Genomic DNA, 17387 nt, shown 5'->3' with positions numbered 1-17387 from the left:
AATACAGGACAGATCTCTGTCAATATAAACAATACAGAGCTCTGTCCTTGCAGCGGGGGATGTGCTCATCCCTTAGTAAAAGCACCTCACAATGAATACACCAAGCACTGTTAGGCACACATTTAACGGTTTGATCGCCCGGATGTTAACCCCTTCCCAGCCAGTGTTATTAATACAGTGACGGTGCATATTTTTAAGTTGCTGATCGCCACCATTATTATTAAAATACAAATTCCAGTATATATCCCAAAGTTTGTAGATGCTATAACGTTTTTGTAAACCAATCAATTATTGGGAGTTTTGACCAAACATATGTAGCAGAATATATTTTGCCCACAATTTTATGAAGAAATTCTTTTTTTTTTTTTTTTTTTTTTGTTACATTTTTTATTGGATACGTTTCGTAGCAGAAACTAAAAAATATTTGTTTTTTTCCAAATTTTTGCTTTTTTAAATCTATAGTGCAAAAAAAAAGCCCAGTGGTGATCAAATGCCACCAATAGAAAGCTCTATTTGTGGGGGAAAAAAAATATATAAATTTTAATTTATGTACAGAGTTGCATGCCCACGCACTTGTCGGTTAAAGTAACACAGTGCTGTATAGCAAAAAATGGCTTGGTCATGAAGGGGGGTAAATCTTCTGGAGGGCAAGTGGATAAAGGGGGGGGGGGTGGGAGCTGCACCCAGAAGGTTTTGTACCCTAATGTATGTATTAAGGTAAAAAAAAAAACCTTGAGCCTCTAGAACCACTTTAATTTGGAGTTGCCCGACTTTGCAGGTATAGCAGTCTGGACTCTTCTGAGTAGGTTTTCTACAAGAATTGGGAGTGTGTTCAAGATTTTGGATGGGTAGAAGAATTTGTACCAAGTCGGCTAAAAGAGCATTTGTGAGTTTAGGTACTTAAGTTAGAGAGGACCTGGCTCGCAGTTGGCATTCTAATTAATCTCAGAAAGTTGTTCATTAGGGTTGGGGTCAGGGCACCGATTTGGCGTGAAGCCTTTCCTACTGACTGCTAGTTCCTTGGTTTAGGATTTGTGACAGGTTTTTATAAAATATATTGAGGTCAATGAATATAAAAATTGATCCATTTAATGACCAAAATCTTTTTCTTCCCATTCAGGCTGAAGAGCTGTTCCTCTGGGTACCAAGGAAGTTATTAATGACTGTGGAGTCTGCTAAGAACTCAGTACTGGGTAAGGACATGATCAGCAAGGTCAGGCACAGGATCATTGTTTGGCCATAGCATCATCTTCTAGAGCGGGGGTGTCAAACTCTGTTTCATCGGGGGCATTATGGTCATCCTCAAAGGGCCAGTTGTATCTGTATGTCAAGAGAACCCCCCCACCCCCTACACTAGATGTCAAGAACCCCCCACCCTCAGAAGTCAACAGTCCCTCACCCTCCCTTACATTACATTGCATCCCCTTTACCATGTGCTGCTGCTGGGAAGAAGCTGGGGGGGTAGAGATGGGAAGCAGAAAGTGTAGGGTTTGGAGGAGGGCTGGAGTCAGCTACTAGAGTCTGCTGAATGCTGAGATCAGGGGAGGCGAAGGTGAGGGGATGCTGCGGTTGCATAGAGAGGCGCAGGATCTGTAGAAGGAGTTTTGCCCTCCTTTCTGCTGTCAACTGCTGAGACGGGGGGTGGCAGAGACGAGCCTCTCTGCAGCTGCACAGAGAAGCGCAGGATTTGATAGAGGAATTGTGTCTCCTCTCTGCTGCTGATTTTTGAGACAAGGTGGGGGCGGTGATGAAGGGGGAGCAGTAAAAGAGGTGCGAGAGCCACATGAAGTTGCCTGGTGGGCCAGATTCAGCCCATGGGCGCCTTGTGTTTGACACGTTTTTATAGAGCATCTAGTCATATCTAGGAATGGTGGAAACCAGTTACTTTACTGCTTTTGCACTGCTGACAAATGTGTTTTAATATTAAACAAATGAACCTATCAGGCACTAAACATTACCATTAATGTGAAAGTGCTGGCATCTTGTAGTGAAGCAAGTACGTGCGCTAAATTTTTATATATATATATATATATATATATATATCTGTAGAGCAGCTGGGTTTCACATTGCAAATAGGGGTGCACAGGGCCTTGACACCTCCCCTGGACCTCAGAATGGCTGGGCTTAAAGGGCCTGTTCACACCACATGCAGTCCAGTGCGTTTTTTTTTTTTTTTTTTTTTCTGCATTAAAAACACATGGATAGCAGGTTATTCCATGAATTGAACAAATATTTATAGCCCTTGAAATTTTCCACATTTTGTCATGTTACAACCAAAAACAGAAATGTATCTTATTGGGATTTTATGTGATAGAACAACATAAAGTGACACATAATTGTGAAGTGGAAGGAAAATGGTAAATGGTTTTCATTTTTTTTTTTACAAATATCTGAAAAGTGTGGCGTGCATTTGTATTCAGCCCCCTTTACTCTGATATCCCTAACTAAAATCTAGTGGAACCGATTGCCTTCAGAAGTCACCTAGTTAGTAAATAGAGTCCACCTGTGTGTAATTTAATCTCAGTATAGATGCAGCTATTCTTAGAAGCCCTCAGAGGTTTGTTAGAGATCCTTAGTGAACAAACAGTATCATGAAGGCCAAGGAACACACCAGACAGGTCAGGGATAAAGTTGTGGAGAAGTTTAAAGCAGGGTTAGGTTATAAAAAAAAAAAAAAAAATTATCCCAAGCTTTGAACATCTCAGGAGCAGTGTTCAATCCATCATCTGATAATGGAAAGAGTATGGCACAACTGCAAACCTACCAAGACATGGCCGTCCACCTAAACTGAAAGGCTGGGCAAGGAGAGCATTCACCAGAGAAGCAGCCAAGAGGCTCATGGTAACTCTGGAGGAGCTGCAGAGATCCACAGCTCAGGTGGGAGAATCTGTCCACAGGACAACTATTAGTTGTGCTCTCCACAAATCTGGTCTTTATGGAAGAGTGGCAAGAAGAAAGCCATTGTTGAAAGAAAGCCATAAGAATTCCGTTTGCGAGAAGCCATGTAGGGGACACAGAAAACATATGGAAGAAGGTGCTCTGGTCAGATGAGACCAAAATTGAACTTTATGGCCTAAAAGCAAAACGTTATGTGTGGCAGAAAACTAACACTACACATCACCCTGAACACACCAAAACATGGTGGTGGCATCATCATATTGTGGCGATGCTTTTCTTCAGCAGGGACAGGGAAGCTGGTCAGAGTTGATGGGAAGATGGATGGAGCCAAATACAGAGCAATCTTAGAAGAAAACCTGTTATGCCCCGTACACATGGTCGTATTTTCCCAACGGGAAATGTAGGCTGTGAGCTGCTTGTCGGAAAGTCAAACCGTGTGTATGCTCCAATTGAACATTTGCTGTCGGACTTTCCACCAACAAATGTTGGCTAGCAGGTTCTCAAATTTTCCACCAACAAAACTTTGTTGTCGGAAAGTCCAATCGCATGTACACAAGTCCGTCGCACAAAAGTCCACACATGCTTGGAATCAAGCAGAAGGAGCCGCACTGGCTATTGAACTTCCTTTTTCTCTGCTTGTTGTATGTCACCGCGTTCCCACGTTCGTAATTGTTGGTCAACATTTGTGTGACCGTGTGTATGCAAGACAAGTTTGAGCCAACAACCTTCAAACAAAAATCCACGGTTTTGTTGGCGGAAAGTCTGAGTGTGTGTGCGGCATTAGAGTCTGCAAAAGACTTGAGACTGGGGTGGAGGTTCACCTTCCAGCAGGACAACGACCCTAAACATACAGCCAGAGCTACAATGGAAAGGTTTAGATCAAAGCATATTCATGTGTTAGAATGGCCCAATCAAAGTCCAGACCTAAATCCAATTGAGAATCTGTGACAAGACTTGAAATTTGCTGTTCACAGACGCTCTCCATCCAGTCTGACAGAGCTTGAGCTATTTTGCAAAGAAGAATGGGCAAAAATATCACTCTGTAGATGTACAAAACTGGTAGAGACATCCCCAAAAAGACTTGCAGCTGTAATTGTAGTGAAAGGAGGTTCTACAAAGTATTGACTCAGGGGGGCTGAATACAAACGTACCCCACACTTTTCACATATTTATTTGTAAAAAAAATTTGAAAGCCATTTATCATTTTCATAAAAAATAGTAATAAAGTGATATTGCGCTTTTCCATATGTGTAGATATAAAAATCATACAATAAATATCCAAGATTGTGAAAAATCACAAACAGTGATAATTGTGATTGTAAAATGTGCAAATGAAGTGTCCAAAATAATTTTTTAATATTGCAAGTGTTCAAATATACCGTGATTGATGAATAATCCTTTGATATAATAATCCCAAAGAATCTTTCTGCTTCCACCAACACCTCAGTGCTCACAGAACTCTCACCTCATAGGTGTATAACATGAGCCTTGGATCAACCTCCAATATGGGTAAGATGGTCCATCCTTCCAGAGACTCCTCCGCTTATCCTCAGATAGAGATCCAGACTCACATATAAAGATGAAGTAGACACAAGAGCCTCCAATAGTGTAGTACCATTAAAATAGACCACTTATTAAAACAATAACTGCTTACATCTAAATTCAGCAAGCTGCGCTATAAAGGATAAAACCATCGGTGTTTTCCACCTCTCACGTCACTTCCGGTCCGCCGTGTACTCTGGCCACGCCCTTCCTTCAACTTCACAATTATGTGCCACTTTGTGTTGGTCTATCACATAAAATCCCAATAAAATACATTTATGTTTTTTGGTTGTACCATGACAACATTTCAAAGGGTATGAATTCTTTTTCAAGACACTGTGTGGGTTTTCAATGCCATAGTTCCCACCAGTGTGGTCAGTTCCAGTGCGTTCCAGTTCCAGACAAAAAAGTAGAATATGCTGCATTTTTCCTGCGCTGGAATATACTGGAACGTGGAAAAATTAATTAAAAATGCACCGGGTCACACACCTCCTTTATTTAAGGTTAAAAAAAAAAAGAGGGGGGAAAAAATGCACCGGACTGCATCAAAAACGCACATGCAGAAAAGCATCTGCAACGCATCCAGACTGCGTTTCTATGGTGTGAACTGGCCCTCAAAGAGGAAGTGAACTCTCTCTCCATCAACATTAACTATTTTTAATCCGTATGCTGCTAGTATTTGTAAATAGATGGCATTAGTAAATTGTTATTATTATTATACTGGATATATAGCACAAACAGTTTGTGCAGTGCTTTACCACACTTTTGTAAATAGATGGCATTAGTAAATAAATTATTATTATTATAATACAGGATATATAGTGCCAACAGTTTGCGCAGTGCTTTACAACACTTTTCAATACAGGAGGGATCAGAGGGCCCTGCTCGTTGGAGCTCACAGTCTAGAAGGAAGGGTCAAGTGAAACAAAAGGCAATAACTGTGGGGGGTGAGCTGATAGAGAAAGGTGTGGGTAGGATAGGCTTCTCTGAAGAGGAGGATTTTCAGGGATCGTCTAAAAGCTAATAGAGTAGGAGATAAATCGGCCAGTTTCGGGTAAGGAGTTCCATAGGATTGGAGAAGCTCTGGAAAAGTCCTGGAGGTGAGCATGGGAGGAGGTGACGCAGGAGCTAGAGAGATAGCAAATAGATAGCGATGTATATTATATATTTTTTTATCTTAAACTTTTTTTTCTTTTTCTTTTTTTCCATTTTCATATGTTTTCTCATATGTTTTCATTTCTTCAGTTGCTTTCTGGCCTAGGCCAAAATGATGTCATATATTCCAGGAGTTTTCATAGGCATTTTGTTTTTTATCTGGAGGAGGAGAGCTTGGGCTTTCTTAGCTAAGCACACCTTCTTGCCTGCATGCCTGAGCTAAGGCAGGTGGATTCCAGGCAGCAATTGCTACATGAATCCTCTGCCCTTACTCAAGATGGCTGCGTCTAGAAATGCTGTGGGGGGGTGGGGTGGGGAAAGGGGGGGGGGGGGGGGTGATCTCTCAACAAAAAAAAGCATGGAGACATGGGTGAATTTGCTTTGAATATCAACAATGAATTAAAGTGAATTACAAGGCCTGTGGATGTGGTTTATCTGGTTTTAGCAAAAGCATTCAATACAGTTCCCCATAAACGCTTAATCTACCAGCTGAGGTCTGTAGGCATGGACCATGGGGTTTGTTCGTGGATAGAAGACTGGTTACAGGGGCGTGTCCAAATAGTAGTAATAGATAGCCTGTACTCAGGTCTGGAGTGGTACGTGGGGGTACCCCAAGGCTCTGTCCTAGGACCAATTGTGTTTTAATTTATCTACAAATGATATAGAGGACGGGATAAATAGCTCAATCTCAGTTTTTGTGGACGACACAAAAATATGCAGGGCAATAATTTTACATCAGGTATAGAAACTTTACAAGAAAACCTAAATAAAGTAATGGGGTGGGCAACTACATGGAAAATGTTGACAAATAAAAGTAATGCACTTGGAGCATAAAAAAAAAAAAAAAATTTAAGTGCAAGCTTCTCATTAGGGGGAGAACCTGTGGGGGGAATCCAGGATGGAGAAAGATCTGGGGGTCCTAGTAGATGACAGACTGATCAATAGCGTGCAATGTCAAGCTGCAGCAATGAAAGCTAACAGAATATCAGCATGCATTAAAAAAGGGAATTTACTCCAGAGATAAAACTATTATCCTGCCACTTTATAAAACTCTGGTTCGGCCACATCTGGAGTATTCTGTCCAGTTCTTGTCATCCATCCTCAGGAAGGATCTGCTGGAGCTGGAGAGAATCCAGACAACAACATTAATAAGGGGACTGGAGCACCTCAATTATGAGGAACAACTACAAGCAGTAAACAATGATCAGAAATGTCCTAACACCCCCCCCCCCTCACAGCCATTCACTGGGAAGACCAGGGTACTGCTGTTTCTGTGCCCTCAGCTCTCTGAGCTCCTTATGCACCTGAGAACAGAGAGATTGTGATCCCTTAAAAAAAAAGGGGGATAAAGGGTATTTAGAATGTTGTTGTTGTTTTTTTTTTTTTGTATGTATGCGCAAGTGTTAATTTCTATTTTAACCACTTCCCGTCCGCCATATAGCAGAATGACGGCCAGAAAGTGGTTCAGTTATCCTGACTGGGCGTCATATGACATCCAGCAGGATAAGCCGCGGCCACGGGGGGGCAATCGTTAGTGAGGTGTGTCAGTCTGACACACCTCATCACCAATTTTCGGGAAAGAGCCTCTGACCATCTGATCAGCTGTGTCCAATCACAGCTGAACACAGCGTAAACAGGAAGAGCCGTATATCGGCTTCTCCTCCACTCACACTGCCAGACTCGAGTAGAGGAGAGCTGATCGGCTGCTCTCCTGACGGGGGGGGGGGGGTCTGTGCTGATTATCAGTGCAGCCGCTGTCCCCCCACCCAGGTCCACCAGGTATGCCAATCAGTGCCCATCAGTAATGCCTGCCAGTGCCTCCTCATCAGTGCTGCCTATCAGTACCACCTATCAATGCCCATCAGTGCTGCATATTAGTGCTTCATCATCAGTGTCCATCAGTGAAGCAGAAAACTTACTTATTTACAAAATTTTATAACAGAAACAAAGAAACTTTTTTTTTTTTTCAAAAATTTTCAGTCTTTTTTTATTTGTTTAGCAAAAAAAAGAAAAAACCCCAGTGCTGATCAAATACCACCAAAAAAAGCTCTATTTGTGGGAACAAAATGAATTTTTGGGTACAGCGTTGCATGACCGCGCAATTGTCATTCAAAATGCGACAGCGCTGAAAGCTGAAAATTGGCCTGGGTAGGGAAGGGGGAAGTGCCCGGTATTGAAGTGGTTAAACTAAATGGGTTGTTTTACAAGGTGAGGGTTTACCTATACTTTAAGTTCCACTTTGGAGGAGGAATGAGTCAAGTCCTAGCGCATAGCTTAAAGAGGAGGTCCAGCCTGGGTGAAAAAAATACTGTAACTGCTGACTTTTAATATTAGGGCACTTACCTGTCCAGGGAGTTCTGAGAACCGAGCGATCTGCGGTGTTTGATCGCTCGGTTCTCAGCCTTTAGGGTTGGCAGGGGGACAGATGCAGCATCCACCTAGGTAAGTATGTTTCCCCAACAAAAAAAAGAAATTTCCATACTTCTCTTTTAAAGCAAATCAACGTGATTACATGTTTGGAATGCAAGTAGAAGGTGTCATCATACCAATCTAAATCATAATCTTAAACGTGATTCCGTAAGAAACATTGTACGGTAAACAGTAAAGATATGGCATTACGAAATAGCAAAAATTATTGGCTAATAATAGTACTAGCCTAATGATTGTCAGATGGGAGAAGACAGGTCACGCCAAAGAGGCAAAATTGGGGCAGAAACAATTTATGCCCTGTACACACGGTCGGATTTTCTGACGAAAAATGTGTGATAGGACCTTGTTGTCGGAAATTCCAACCGTGTGTGGGCTCCATCACACATTTTCCATCGGAATTTCCGACACACACAGTTTGAGAGCAGGCTATAAAATTTTCCGACAACAAAATCTGTTGTCGGAAATTCCGATCGTGTGTACACAAATCCGACGCACAAAGTGCCACGCATGCTCACAATAAATTAAGAGATGAAAGCTATTGGCTAGTGCCCCAATTAAAGTCCCGACGTACGTGTTTTACGTCACCGTGTTCAGAACGATCGGATTTTCTGACAACTTTGTGTGACCGTGTGTATGCAAGACAAGTTTGAACCAACATCCGTCGGAAAAAATCCATGGATTTTGTTGTCGGAATGTCCGATCAATGTCCGATCGTGTGTACGGGGCATAATACCGGTGTCATAAATAGTATAGAATATGCGTTCTATAATTTTAATAGCCTCCATACGGTCTAGTACTTGTGGGCTCATGTAGACGGCCGCCATTTTCCTGTTTGTTGTGAATTTCCTTGGACGCAGCATGTCCTATTGAGGATATTCAGTGTCGCGTTTGGTTAGTGCCCCAATTAAAGTCTTGAATGCCCAACTACTTGAATGCCCAACTGCTTGAATGCCCAACTACTTGGAGCCCTACTCTGCTCCTTTGATAATTACACTACAGTATGTCTAAAGATGGTAGGAAATGAGTGAAATGCCTGTCCGGTTTTATTTCCCATTTGCTGTATGTGCCCCACTGGGGAGTTTTCCCTTCACTTCCTGTCATGAAGATCCAAAAGTAAGAAACATGAAATCTCTTTAAACTAAAGGGAAATCCTTTTCCAGAGAGTTGTCTCTGAACAAATGTCGCCGTTGAAATATTTCCCCTCGTCTCTTGCTCTGGTGACAACTGTAACATTTATGATTGTCACAGTGACAGAAATTGCTTTGAGAATCCTTTTGTCGTGTTTTTTTAAGGTTTATTTCTGAACAAAGGTTTTATAAAGATAGTAAATAAGACCTGAATAAGGGAGGCAGGCTCAGCCCCTGTTGCAGTGGTAAACCGAGCAAGACAGGGACACTCGGGGACAGTCAAAGCATTTTTATTCAGCAAGGCAACAAACAAACCAAGCATCAGTGCGGAAGGGATTTGTCCAGCAGGTCCATAGCACAAAACAAACATCAAACATCTGCTCGTCCGAACCACTAACTAAACTCGGGTCAGTTCATGGTAAACAAGGCGCCCCTCAATGGGTTCCCCAACACAAACGGGCAGCTCTTATTACTTTCTATTATTCTATCAGCAATCAGCCTTTTTCACCCAGCCGCAGGGAGAGCAAGAATCTGTCCTAACAGAGAGCAAGAATGAGAGTCCTGAGCATCAGTCAGCTCACATGTTTGAAGCCTGGCTGAGTCTAAAGCCCAGTACACATTAATATACCGAAATTCAGCCGGTTCAGCAGGGGAACCGGCCAACTTTTGGTACATTTGTTCCACTGTCTGTTCAACAGAAGCTGGTCTATTCACTGACTTCTGCCAGTCATGCTTGAAAACCAGCATCTGTTTTGTGTATATTGGAAATACAATAGGCAGCAGAGATCCCTGCATCAACATCGCTTGTGTTGATGCAGGTATCTGTCAATTTTTTATTTTATTTTTTTTCCAACCCGCTGGTTGAAAAAAAAAAAAAAAAAGCTGTACATGTATACCCAGATTTAGTGCAGCCATTATGGGGGAGTAACCAATACACACGTGGGGGACCCGGGTATCCCCAGGGGCCAGACCGCCGAGCAGGGCCAGGAGGAGCATGGCTGCCCTGTCTTTCTCTATGCATTGATTCACAACAGAAGAGTCGGCAGCTGCTGCTCTTATTTTGCTCTTATTTTGCTTACATCGGGCTCTTTACTGCCACCTGTGGCTGCTTCCTGCATGTGCACTCCTCGTGTGAGTGCTGCTTGTACAGTATTCTGGATTGTGATCGGCTGAAGCTCCTCTTGGGGACATGTGACAGCTTTGTGGAAATGAGCTGGGACTAGGAAAACCTCCTTTACAAGTAGGAGCTGTGTGTACAAGTGAAGGGAGGGGGGGGGCCAGAGTTGTTTGGTGTGTTGTGTGTATGTGTGTGTCAGAAGGGGCTGAGTGTGTACAGATATGGGGGGGGCTGCCTGCAGGACTGTGGGTGGATTTGGTGGGATGGCCAGTGGGTTGGCCCTGGGGAATATTGGTGGTCAGGCCCGGACCTAAAGCTGTGTAAGGGGCCCCAACATTTCTGATGGCTGCCCTGCCCAGCTTTATAATGGGGTCTGGCTACCAGGTAAGATGTGGACCTAATATATAGAGGCTTATTCCCGCCCAAAGCACTACAAAGCCTCCAGGTTCCAGGACAAAGACCAGGACTTATTAAGATCTGAGAATACAAAAAGTTGTCTCTCTCCTTATCAGACACAAACTCTGTAGCCCTATACCATTCATGGATGAGAAAGCTAGGTGACACCTACACACCGCCTAAAATCCTGCCAGCCAGTGCCTCACAATGGTAAAAGAAACAGCTCAAATAAAAGTATCCAGAAACCATTATAAAGAAAAAGGTGACAAGAGTGCAAAATATGGTGCTGCTCTGCATAGAAACCAATCAGCTTCCAGATTTTATTGTCAAAGCTTGATTGAACAGGCCGAAGTTAGATGCTGATTGGCTACCATGGACAGCTGCACCAGATTTTGCACTCTCTAGTTTTAGTAAATCAAACCCAATGTGATGTACTCCTTATAAGAAAATGAGAGCAGAATGTGAAGTGTAAATCTGCTTGTTTTTCTTTAGGATCCCTCTACTCACAGGACCGGATTTTACAAGCAATGGGGAACATCACCCTCGCCTTCCACCTGCTCTGCGAGAGAGCGGATCCCAGTTCCTTTTGGCTGCCGTACATAAAGACCCTCCCCAGCACGTATGACACTCCTTTGTATTTTGAGGAGGATGAAGTTCGCTACCTGCAGTGTACACAAGCCATACATGATGTATTCAGCCAGTATAAGAACACCGCACGGCAGTATGCCTACTTCTACAAAGTCATTCAGGTATGTGTATGATAGCATAAAAATAGGTGTCTGCTGCGCTAAATAACACTAAAAATAAAAATAATAAAGGTACAAGCAGCCAGCACAATATTGGTGAACAACAAAAAAACGAATATATATAAAAATAGGTGCAGCGCTAAGAAATGTCCATACAACCTTTGATCATCAAATAGGGGTAATAATCCTGTAATCCATAGGATATAGCAGGAGAGTGTATAGGAGAGGATAACCACCACCGGCACCCAGACACACTGCCTCTTACCCTCCTCTTTGGAGTCTTGTTACAGGGGTAAATAAGCATTGCATAGGAGAGAAATCCCTCAATCAGCCACAATCGACCAGGCACCAGCAGACTGGAAACAGGATAGATAACAATCTCCACACTCGATCTCTGTATTCACAACGTTGGATGCATACACATAGTTTAGCCCATGTAATAAAAGTAAATACACCTCATGGTGCAGTATATTCAAAGGATAATTTATTTGATAAAACAAGCGGTTTTGCACTCACATGTTCCAAGCAAAAGGAAGGCAGTATTCAGTTATTAAGTGTAATGATACTGTTGACTGTATTAATTTAGTACTGCTTATGAATTTATTTTTGTGATATATACAGTATATATATATAATGTAAGTGTACTTCCTGAATCTTGCATTGTGTAACTTCCTCTCTGCTTCGTGTGTCAAAAATCGCATTCATATATCCAATGCAGATCTCAGTAGTAGATGTGTGTCCCCCTTCCCTTTTATGGACTTCATTCAGCAGAAAATATATCTAAGGGCCAATTTACATTAGTACTTTCATCTGCGTTTTAGCGCAGGCCAATGCAAGGACACCTAAAAAAAAAAAAATAAAAAAAAAGTATGTGTCTTGTTCACATCATAACACTCCGTTGACCTGTGTTGCATTAAAATGAAACACGTATGCATTTTAGCACTATACAGGTCAACACAATGCAGCACAAGTTAAGGAAAAAATAAGTTTGCTTTTATGACTTATTTTGTCCCTCCTAAGCCTGACCCTAACACTGACCTCGCCCTCACCCTGACCCTATACTCGCCCTCACCCTGACCCTATACTCGCCCTCACCCTGACCCTGACCTCACCCTGACCCTAACCTCACCCTGACCCTATACTCGCCCTCATGCTGTCCCTTACCCGACCCTACCCTGACCTTGACCAGCCAGCGCTATCACAATGATTAGGGTTGTTGTGGTAGACATCCTGTTTACACAAAATGGGGAAAAATGTAATACAAAAATTATCCGAATACAAATTTGTCTTCCCTCGTTACTAAAACGCATGTCAAAATGCGACTATAATGCATGGAAATGTCTATGCATTTTAGTGCAAGTCAATGTGAATTGACCCTATATCTAAGAAAAAGATGTACTATATACTGCAGCTTAGATCTTACTCGTCCAGGCAGCCACAAAGATTGCAGACAGTAAGCCCAACAAACTCAATGTCAATCAGGTGCCCAGTAATACATGCTGATTAGTAAAATATTTTCCATAAATAAGGAAAGTTATATAAAACATCAGTTTACCAGATCTTACCTGTCCTTAGACATTTCATTGCAATGGAAATGAGGTGAGATGGAGGTGTTAGTAGTCCAAATTGGCCTAGGGTGACAACGCTGTTTGTCCATAGGTACATTACAGTGAGTAAACGTGGTCATCCTAGGTCAGGGGGAGTGTTACTGGTAGGATCACCAAGTGATAAGAAAAAAAAAAAGAGAGCCCTGAAAAAGGAAACGTATGTCGCCACCACATCTGAGGGCTATAAGTTGCAATAGATCATAATTTTGTTGTTGGGTTTAGATGCACTTTAAGGGTTCGTTCGGCAGATGTGTTGAGCTGCAATGATTCATAAAGTTCAATGCGGGCTCATCGCAAGGACACATTCCAGGTGTGGAAAATTGGCGGACTTCTCAGCTGCCAATGTGTGGATCCCAGAGAATGGTCTCTCCACCCTGTATTTTGGACACTGTCTCAAGTTGGGGATACCCGACGTAGACATTCTGGCATCCAGATTCAACAACAAACTGGACAGGACCTGGACCCATGGGGCCTTTGCGGTGAACACCCTTGTGACTTCATGGGATCTTGCCTCCCCTCCCCCCTCTCTCAAGCTCCTGCCTCATTTGCTCTGGAGCAGTGGTCATCAACTCCTGTCCTCAGGGCCCACTAACAGGCCAGGTTTGCAAGATAACTGAAATACATCACAGGTGATATCATTTGCTGCTCAGTGATTGCAGTATTCTAGTCTGCATCTCCCCAAGGTATTACATAAAACCTGGCCTGTTAGTGGGCCCTGAGGACAGGGTTGATGACCACTGCTCTGGAGGATAGCAAAGGAAGGCATTCCGGTGATCCTCATTCCCTAAATTGTGCCAGGAGGGAATGGTACTAGGAAATTGGCTTCTGTCACTCTTTGTGGCCTCTGCTAGGTCTTCCTGATCAATTATCTCAAGGACCCGTATGTTCCACCCTAGTTCTTGGTCACTAGCTTTAATGGCTTGGCTTTCTTGGTGTGAAGAGAAGTTTTACCCTCACGAAGTACGTTGTGGAGCGAGTTTTGTTCTTCCTTCAGTCTGGTTTGGACAAGTCCTTGGCCTTGAGGACCATTAAGGGTTGGACCTCTCTCTCTCTCTCCCCCCCCCCTATTCAGTACACTGTACTTATCATACCCCACAGAAGTTGTATTCATGGGGAAGATCCGCATCTCCTGATTGTCCCAGATGTCTGAATGACACAGGTACTTTAGCCCATATGCTTTGGAGGTGTCCTAAGTTATTCAATATTGAACCTCCTATATTTCAGACAATTAAGACTTGCATGCAGTTCACCTGCCAATGGAGTATCAAATAAATGGGCTGCTGTGCAAAATAAATAAATAAAATGCAGTTTTTCAAAAACGCAGCTACAGGGAAATCGCATAGTCCATTTGATCGTTCCTTTATGCTTCCTAATAAAAGCGAGGCATGCTGGGAGTGGGAGGGGTTATGCAGGGCTAGGTTTCAGCTTTGTTATCTGCAAATGTCTGATAATCTGGAGGTGAAGTATAACTCAATAATAGCCAATAATGTGTCCTGTACGGAATAAAAGGTTTTTACAAGTCAAAATCCAAGTATTTTCACCCTATAGCCTGTACAGAAAAAAAATGCATCAAAAAAATAAATTTCAATGCACAGCGAAATGCAGAACAACGCATGTCAATGTGCATGCGTTTCTGTACATTATGTGCCTTCTGGAATGAATGAGCCCTTGGCGTAAACTTCCTGCAACACTCCTATTCAGGGCACTGGGTCACACAGACGTTTTGAGTCCTGCAGAATGCCAAGCCGCTCCAGATCTGTCCTCCGTTCCACTTGGTGTGTGGAATGCCTGTATCTTATACACAAGGCTTTATCTGGGCCCCTCTGCTTTTATTGCACCGGATAAGGTGGGTGTGAAGCGCCAAGTTATGATGGATCCTGGGGAGAAGGCCGGCAGCCTTGAGGGTTACATTGTTCTGCTTCTCATAAACTGTGTGTCTGGCCTCTGCTTCTTCTCATGGGCTTGCCCATAAATGGCTGTGTTCTAAGAGGAGAGTGTCCCAACCGCGCTCGGCCGCCAGACTTCACGGATAGGGAGTAAAACACACATTTTATGTTTTGCAGCTGCCATTTCCAGCCAGGCCGTGTCCCTGTGTGATGAAAAGAAACAGGTGTGAAACGTGTTTGGAATAAATCTTGGAACCTCCTAGGCAAGCAACCTCGCTGACAGCAATGGTCACAAGTGCATCTTTGGACGCTGAGGTCCAAGGAGAAAAGGGTCTTTAGGCTTCATTTTAAGTGCCACTGCACTTCTGCATTGCCAAACTACTGGCGAAAGACAGCGTGCAGTTTTGGGGGCCTTCCCTTCCAGTGCATTTAATCAAATATGTAGAGTATTTACCATTTTCAGCCAGCAGGTGGCTATTTGAAGCATCTTTTTTGCAGCTGTAGTGCTAAAAATAGTGTTGTAGTAGACACAACAGGGAAGAGCGTCCTATTTATAAAGATAATTTTAGGCTCAGTTTGCACCTATGCAGTTTGATTTGATCAGTTTCTGCAGTGCTGTTTATTGTGTGTTTTAAGTTTCTTGCACACACAATTTGCATTTTGCATTTTTGTGGGTGTTTTTTTGTTTGCCAATTTGTTGTTGGGCAAATTAAAAACTGCAAATCGCGGCAAAAACGCACGCACATGCTTTTCTGCAGCTTTTACATTGAAGTCTATTGAACCAAAAAAGCAAAAAAAAGCACCGTTGTGTTTAAAAAAAAAAAAGTCCCTGACCCTTTCCAAAAAACGCAGCGGGCGGAAAAAGCATAGATGTAAACATGTCCCATAGGAAACCATTTTGAATGAACTGTAGTGCGTTTCTGCAAAAAGCAACTAAAAGTGCACAGGTGTGCACCAGGCTTTATAGGTGTGAACCAGGCCTTTATAGGTGTGAACCAGGCCTTATAGATCAATTATTCCACATCTGCTTGTATAGAGGACAGTGTAGGAGAGATTTACTAAAACTGGCGCACCCAGAATCTGGTGCAGCTGTGAATAGTAACCAATCAACTTCCAGGTTTTAGCCTAGGTTCACACTGAATACGGGTTTGAAATAGTTTAAGTTCAGCTCGACTTGCACAATTTTGAACTGGCGTTTTGAGAGACGTCTCTACGGGTTCATGCACAGATGTCTATTGAAAACGCCCCCGAAGTTGCCAAAAGTAGTGCAGGAAATACTTTTGGGAATCGGTGCTGCGCCGCAAAGTTGGCGTTGCATCGATTCGGATGGTGCTGTTGTCAGAGATAGGCAGGGATTTGGCATGCGATTAGACCTGTGAAATCGCCCCGATGTGAACGAGGGCTTATTGTCAAAACCTAATTGAAGAAGCTGATTGGTTACTATGCGCAGCTGCACCAGATTCTGTGTGTTCCAGTTTTAGTAAATCTCCCCCCACACTACTCCTACTAGCAGAGGTGAAAAAATAATGATCTGTAAAATTATTTCTATAAATGTGACATTTTATGAAAATAAAGGCACTTACTACTGTACGCTTCACAGTTGCAAGCATTCTCAACGGCCTCACCCCTCCTTTCCCAAATCATTTAATGTTGTTTGCTATCTGATGAGTGATTGTAGGAAAGTTAGCTGTAGAGATTCTGCTTCTTCTTCTTTTTTTTTTTTTTTTTTTAAGTTCCTCTCCTCCCCCAGTCTGTGGTTGAGTAGTGAAAAGCAGGGGGGCACATTGATTAAAGTAATCCCTTTGCGTTAGACCGCAAGTAAAGAATCCTGGTAGCAGGTACCAATACAACTACAGCTGCAATGTTACAAAATCCATACGTTACTTTAACTACTTCAGCTCCGGAAGGTTTTAGCCCCTTCATGACCATCCACTTTTTGGTATTTGGCACTGCGCTACTTTACCTGGTAATTGCACGGTCATGCAACACTCTACCTAAACAAATATGTATATCATTTTCTTTTCATGGTATTTGATCGCCACTGTGTTTTTTTATTTTTTGTGATTTATAAATGAAAAAAGACCAAAAGTTTTTGAAAAAAAAAATCCAATATTTTTTACTTTCTGCTACAAAACATATCCAAAAAAAAATAAAAAAAAATTGGATTTCTTCATAAATTTTGGCCAAAATGTGTTCTGCTATATGTCTTTTGGTAAAAATTTTTTTAAAAAATCCCAAAAAGTGTATGTTGATTTGTTTGCATGAAAGTACAAACTATGGTGTGTGTGTGTGTGTGTGTGTATATGTATATATATATATATATATATATATATATATATATATATATATATATATATATATATATATATATATATATATATATATATTATACTGTTTTTTTTTTTTTTTTTTTTTTTTACTGTACTGTATCTATGGAGGAGCAGTGTTGTCACCCTAGGAAAGGAAGTGTTTAAAGTGGTTGT

At 42.2% G+C, this 17387-nt stretch overlaps 1 protein-coding gene across 1 annotated transcript in view; it reads left to right on the top strand.

Moving 5' to 3' along the window:
• SETD3 (SET domain containing 3, actin N3(tau)-histidine methyltransferase) overlaps positions 1-17387 on the top strand; it is a 104266-nt gene that overhangs the window by 37615 nt on the left and 49264 nt on the right. The window contains exons 7-8 of the mRNA XM_073610826.1: positions 1121-1193; positions 11158-11414. Of these exons, the coding sequence (XP_073466927.1) occupies positions 1121-1193; positions 11158-11414 (330 nt within the window). The remainder of the gene's footprint in view (positions 1-1120; positions 1194-11157; positions 11415-17387) is intronic.

The sequence above is a fragment of the Aquarana catesbeiana genome, linkage group LG13 (assembly GCF_042186555.1).
Source record: "Aquarana catesbeiana isolate 2022-GZ linkage group LG13, ASM4218655v1, whole genome shotgun sequence".
NCBI lineage: Eukaryota > Metazoa > Chordata > Amphibia > Anura > Ranidae > Aquarana > Aquarana catesbeiana.
Note: the sequence above shows the minus strand (reverse complement) of the source record. Positions and strands in the feature narration are given on the sequence as shown.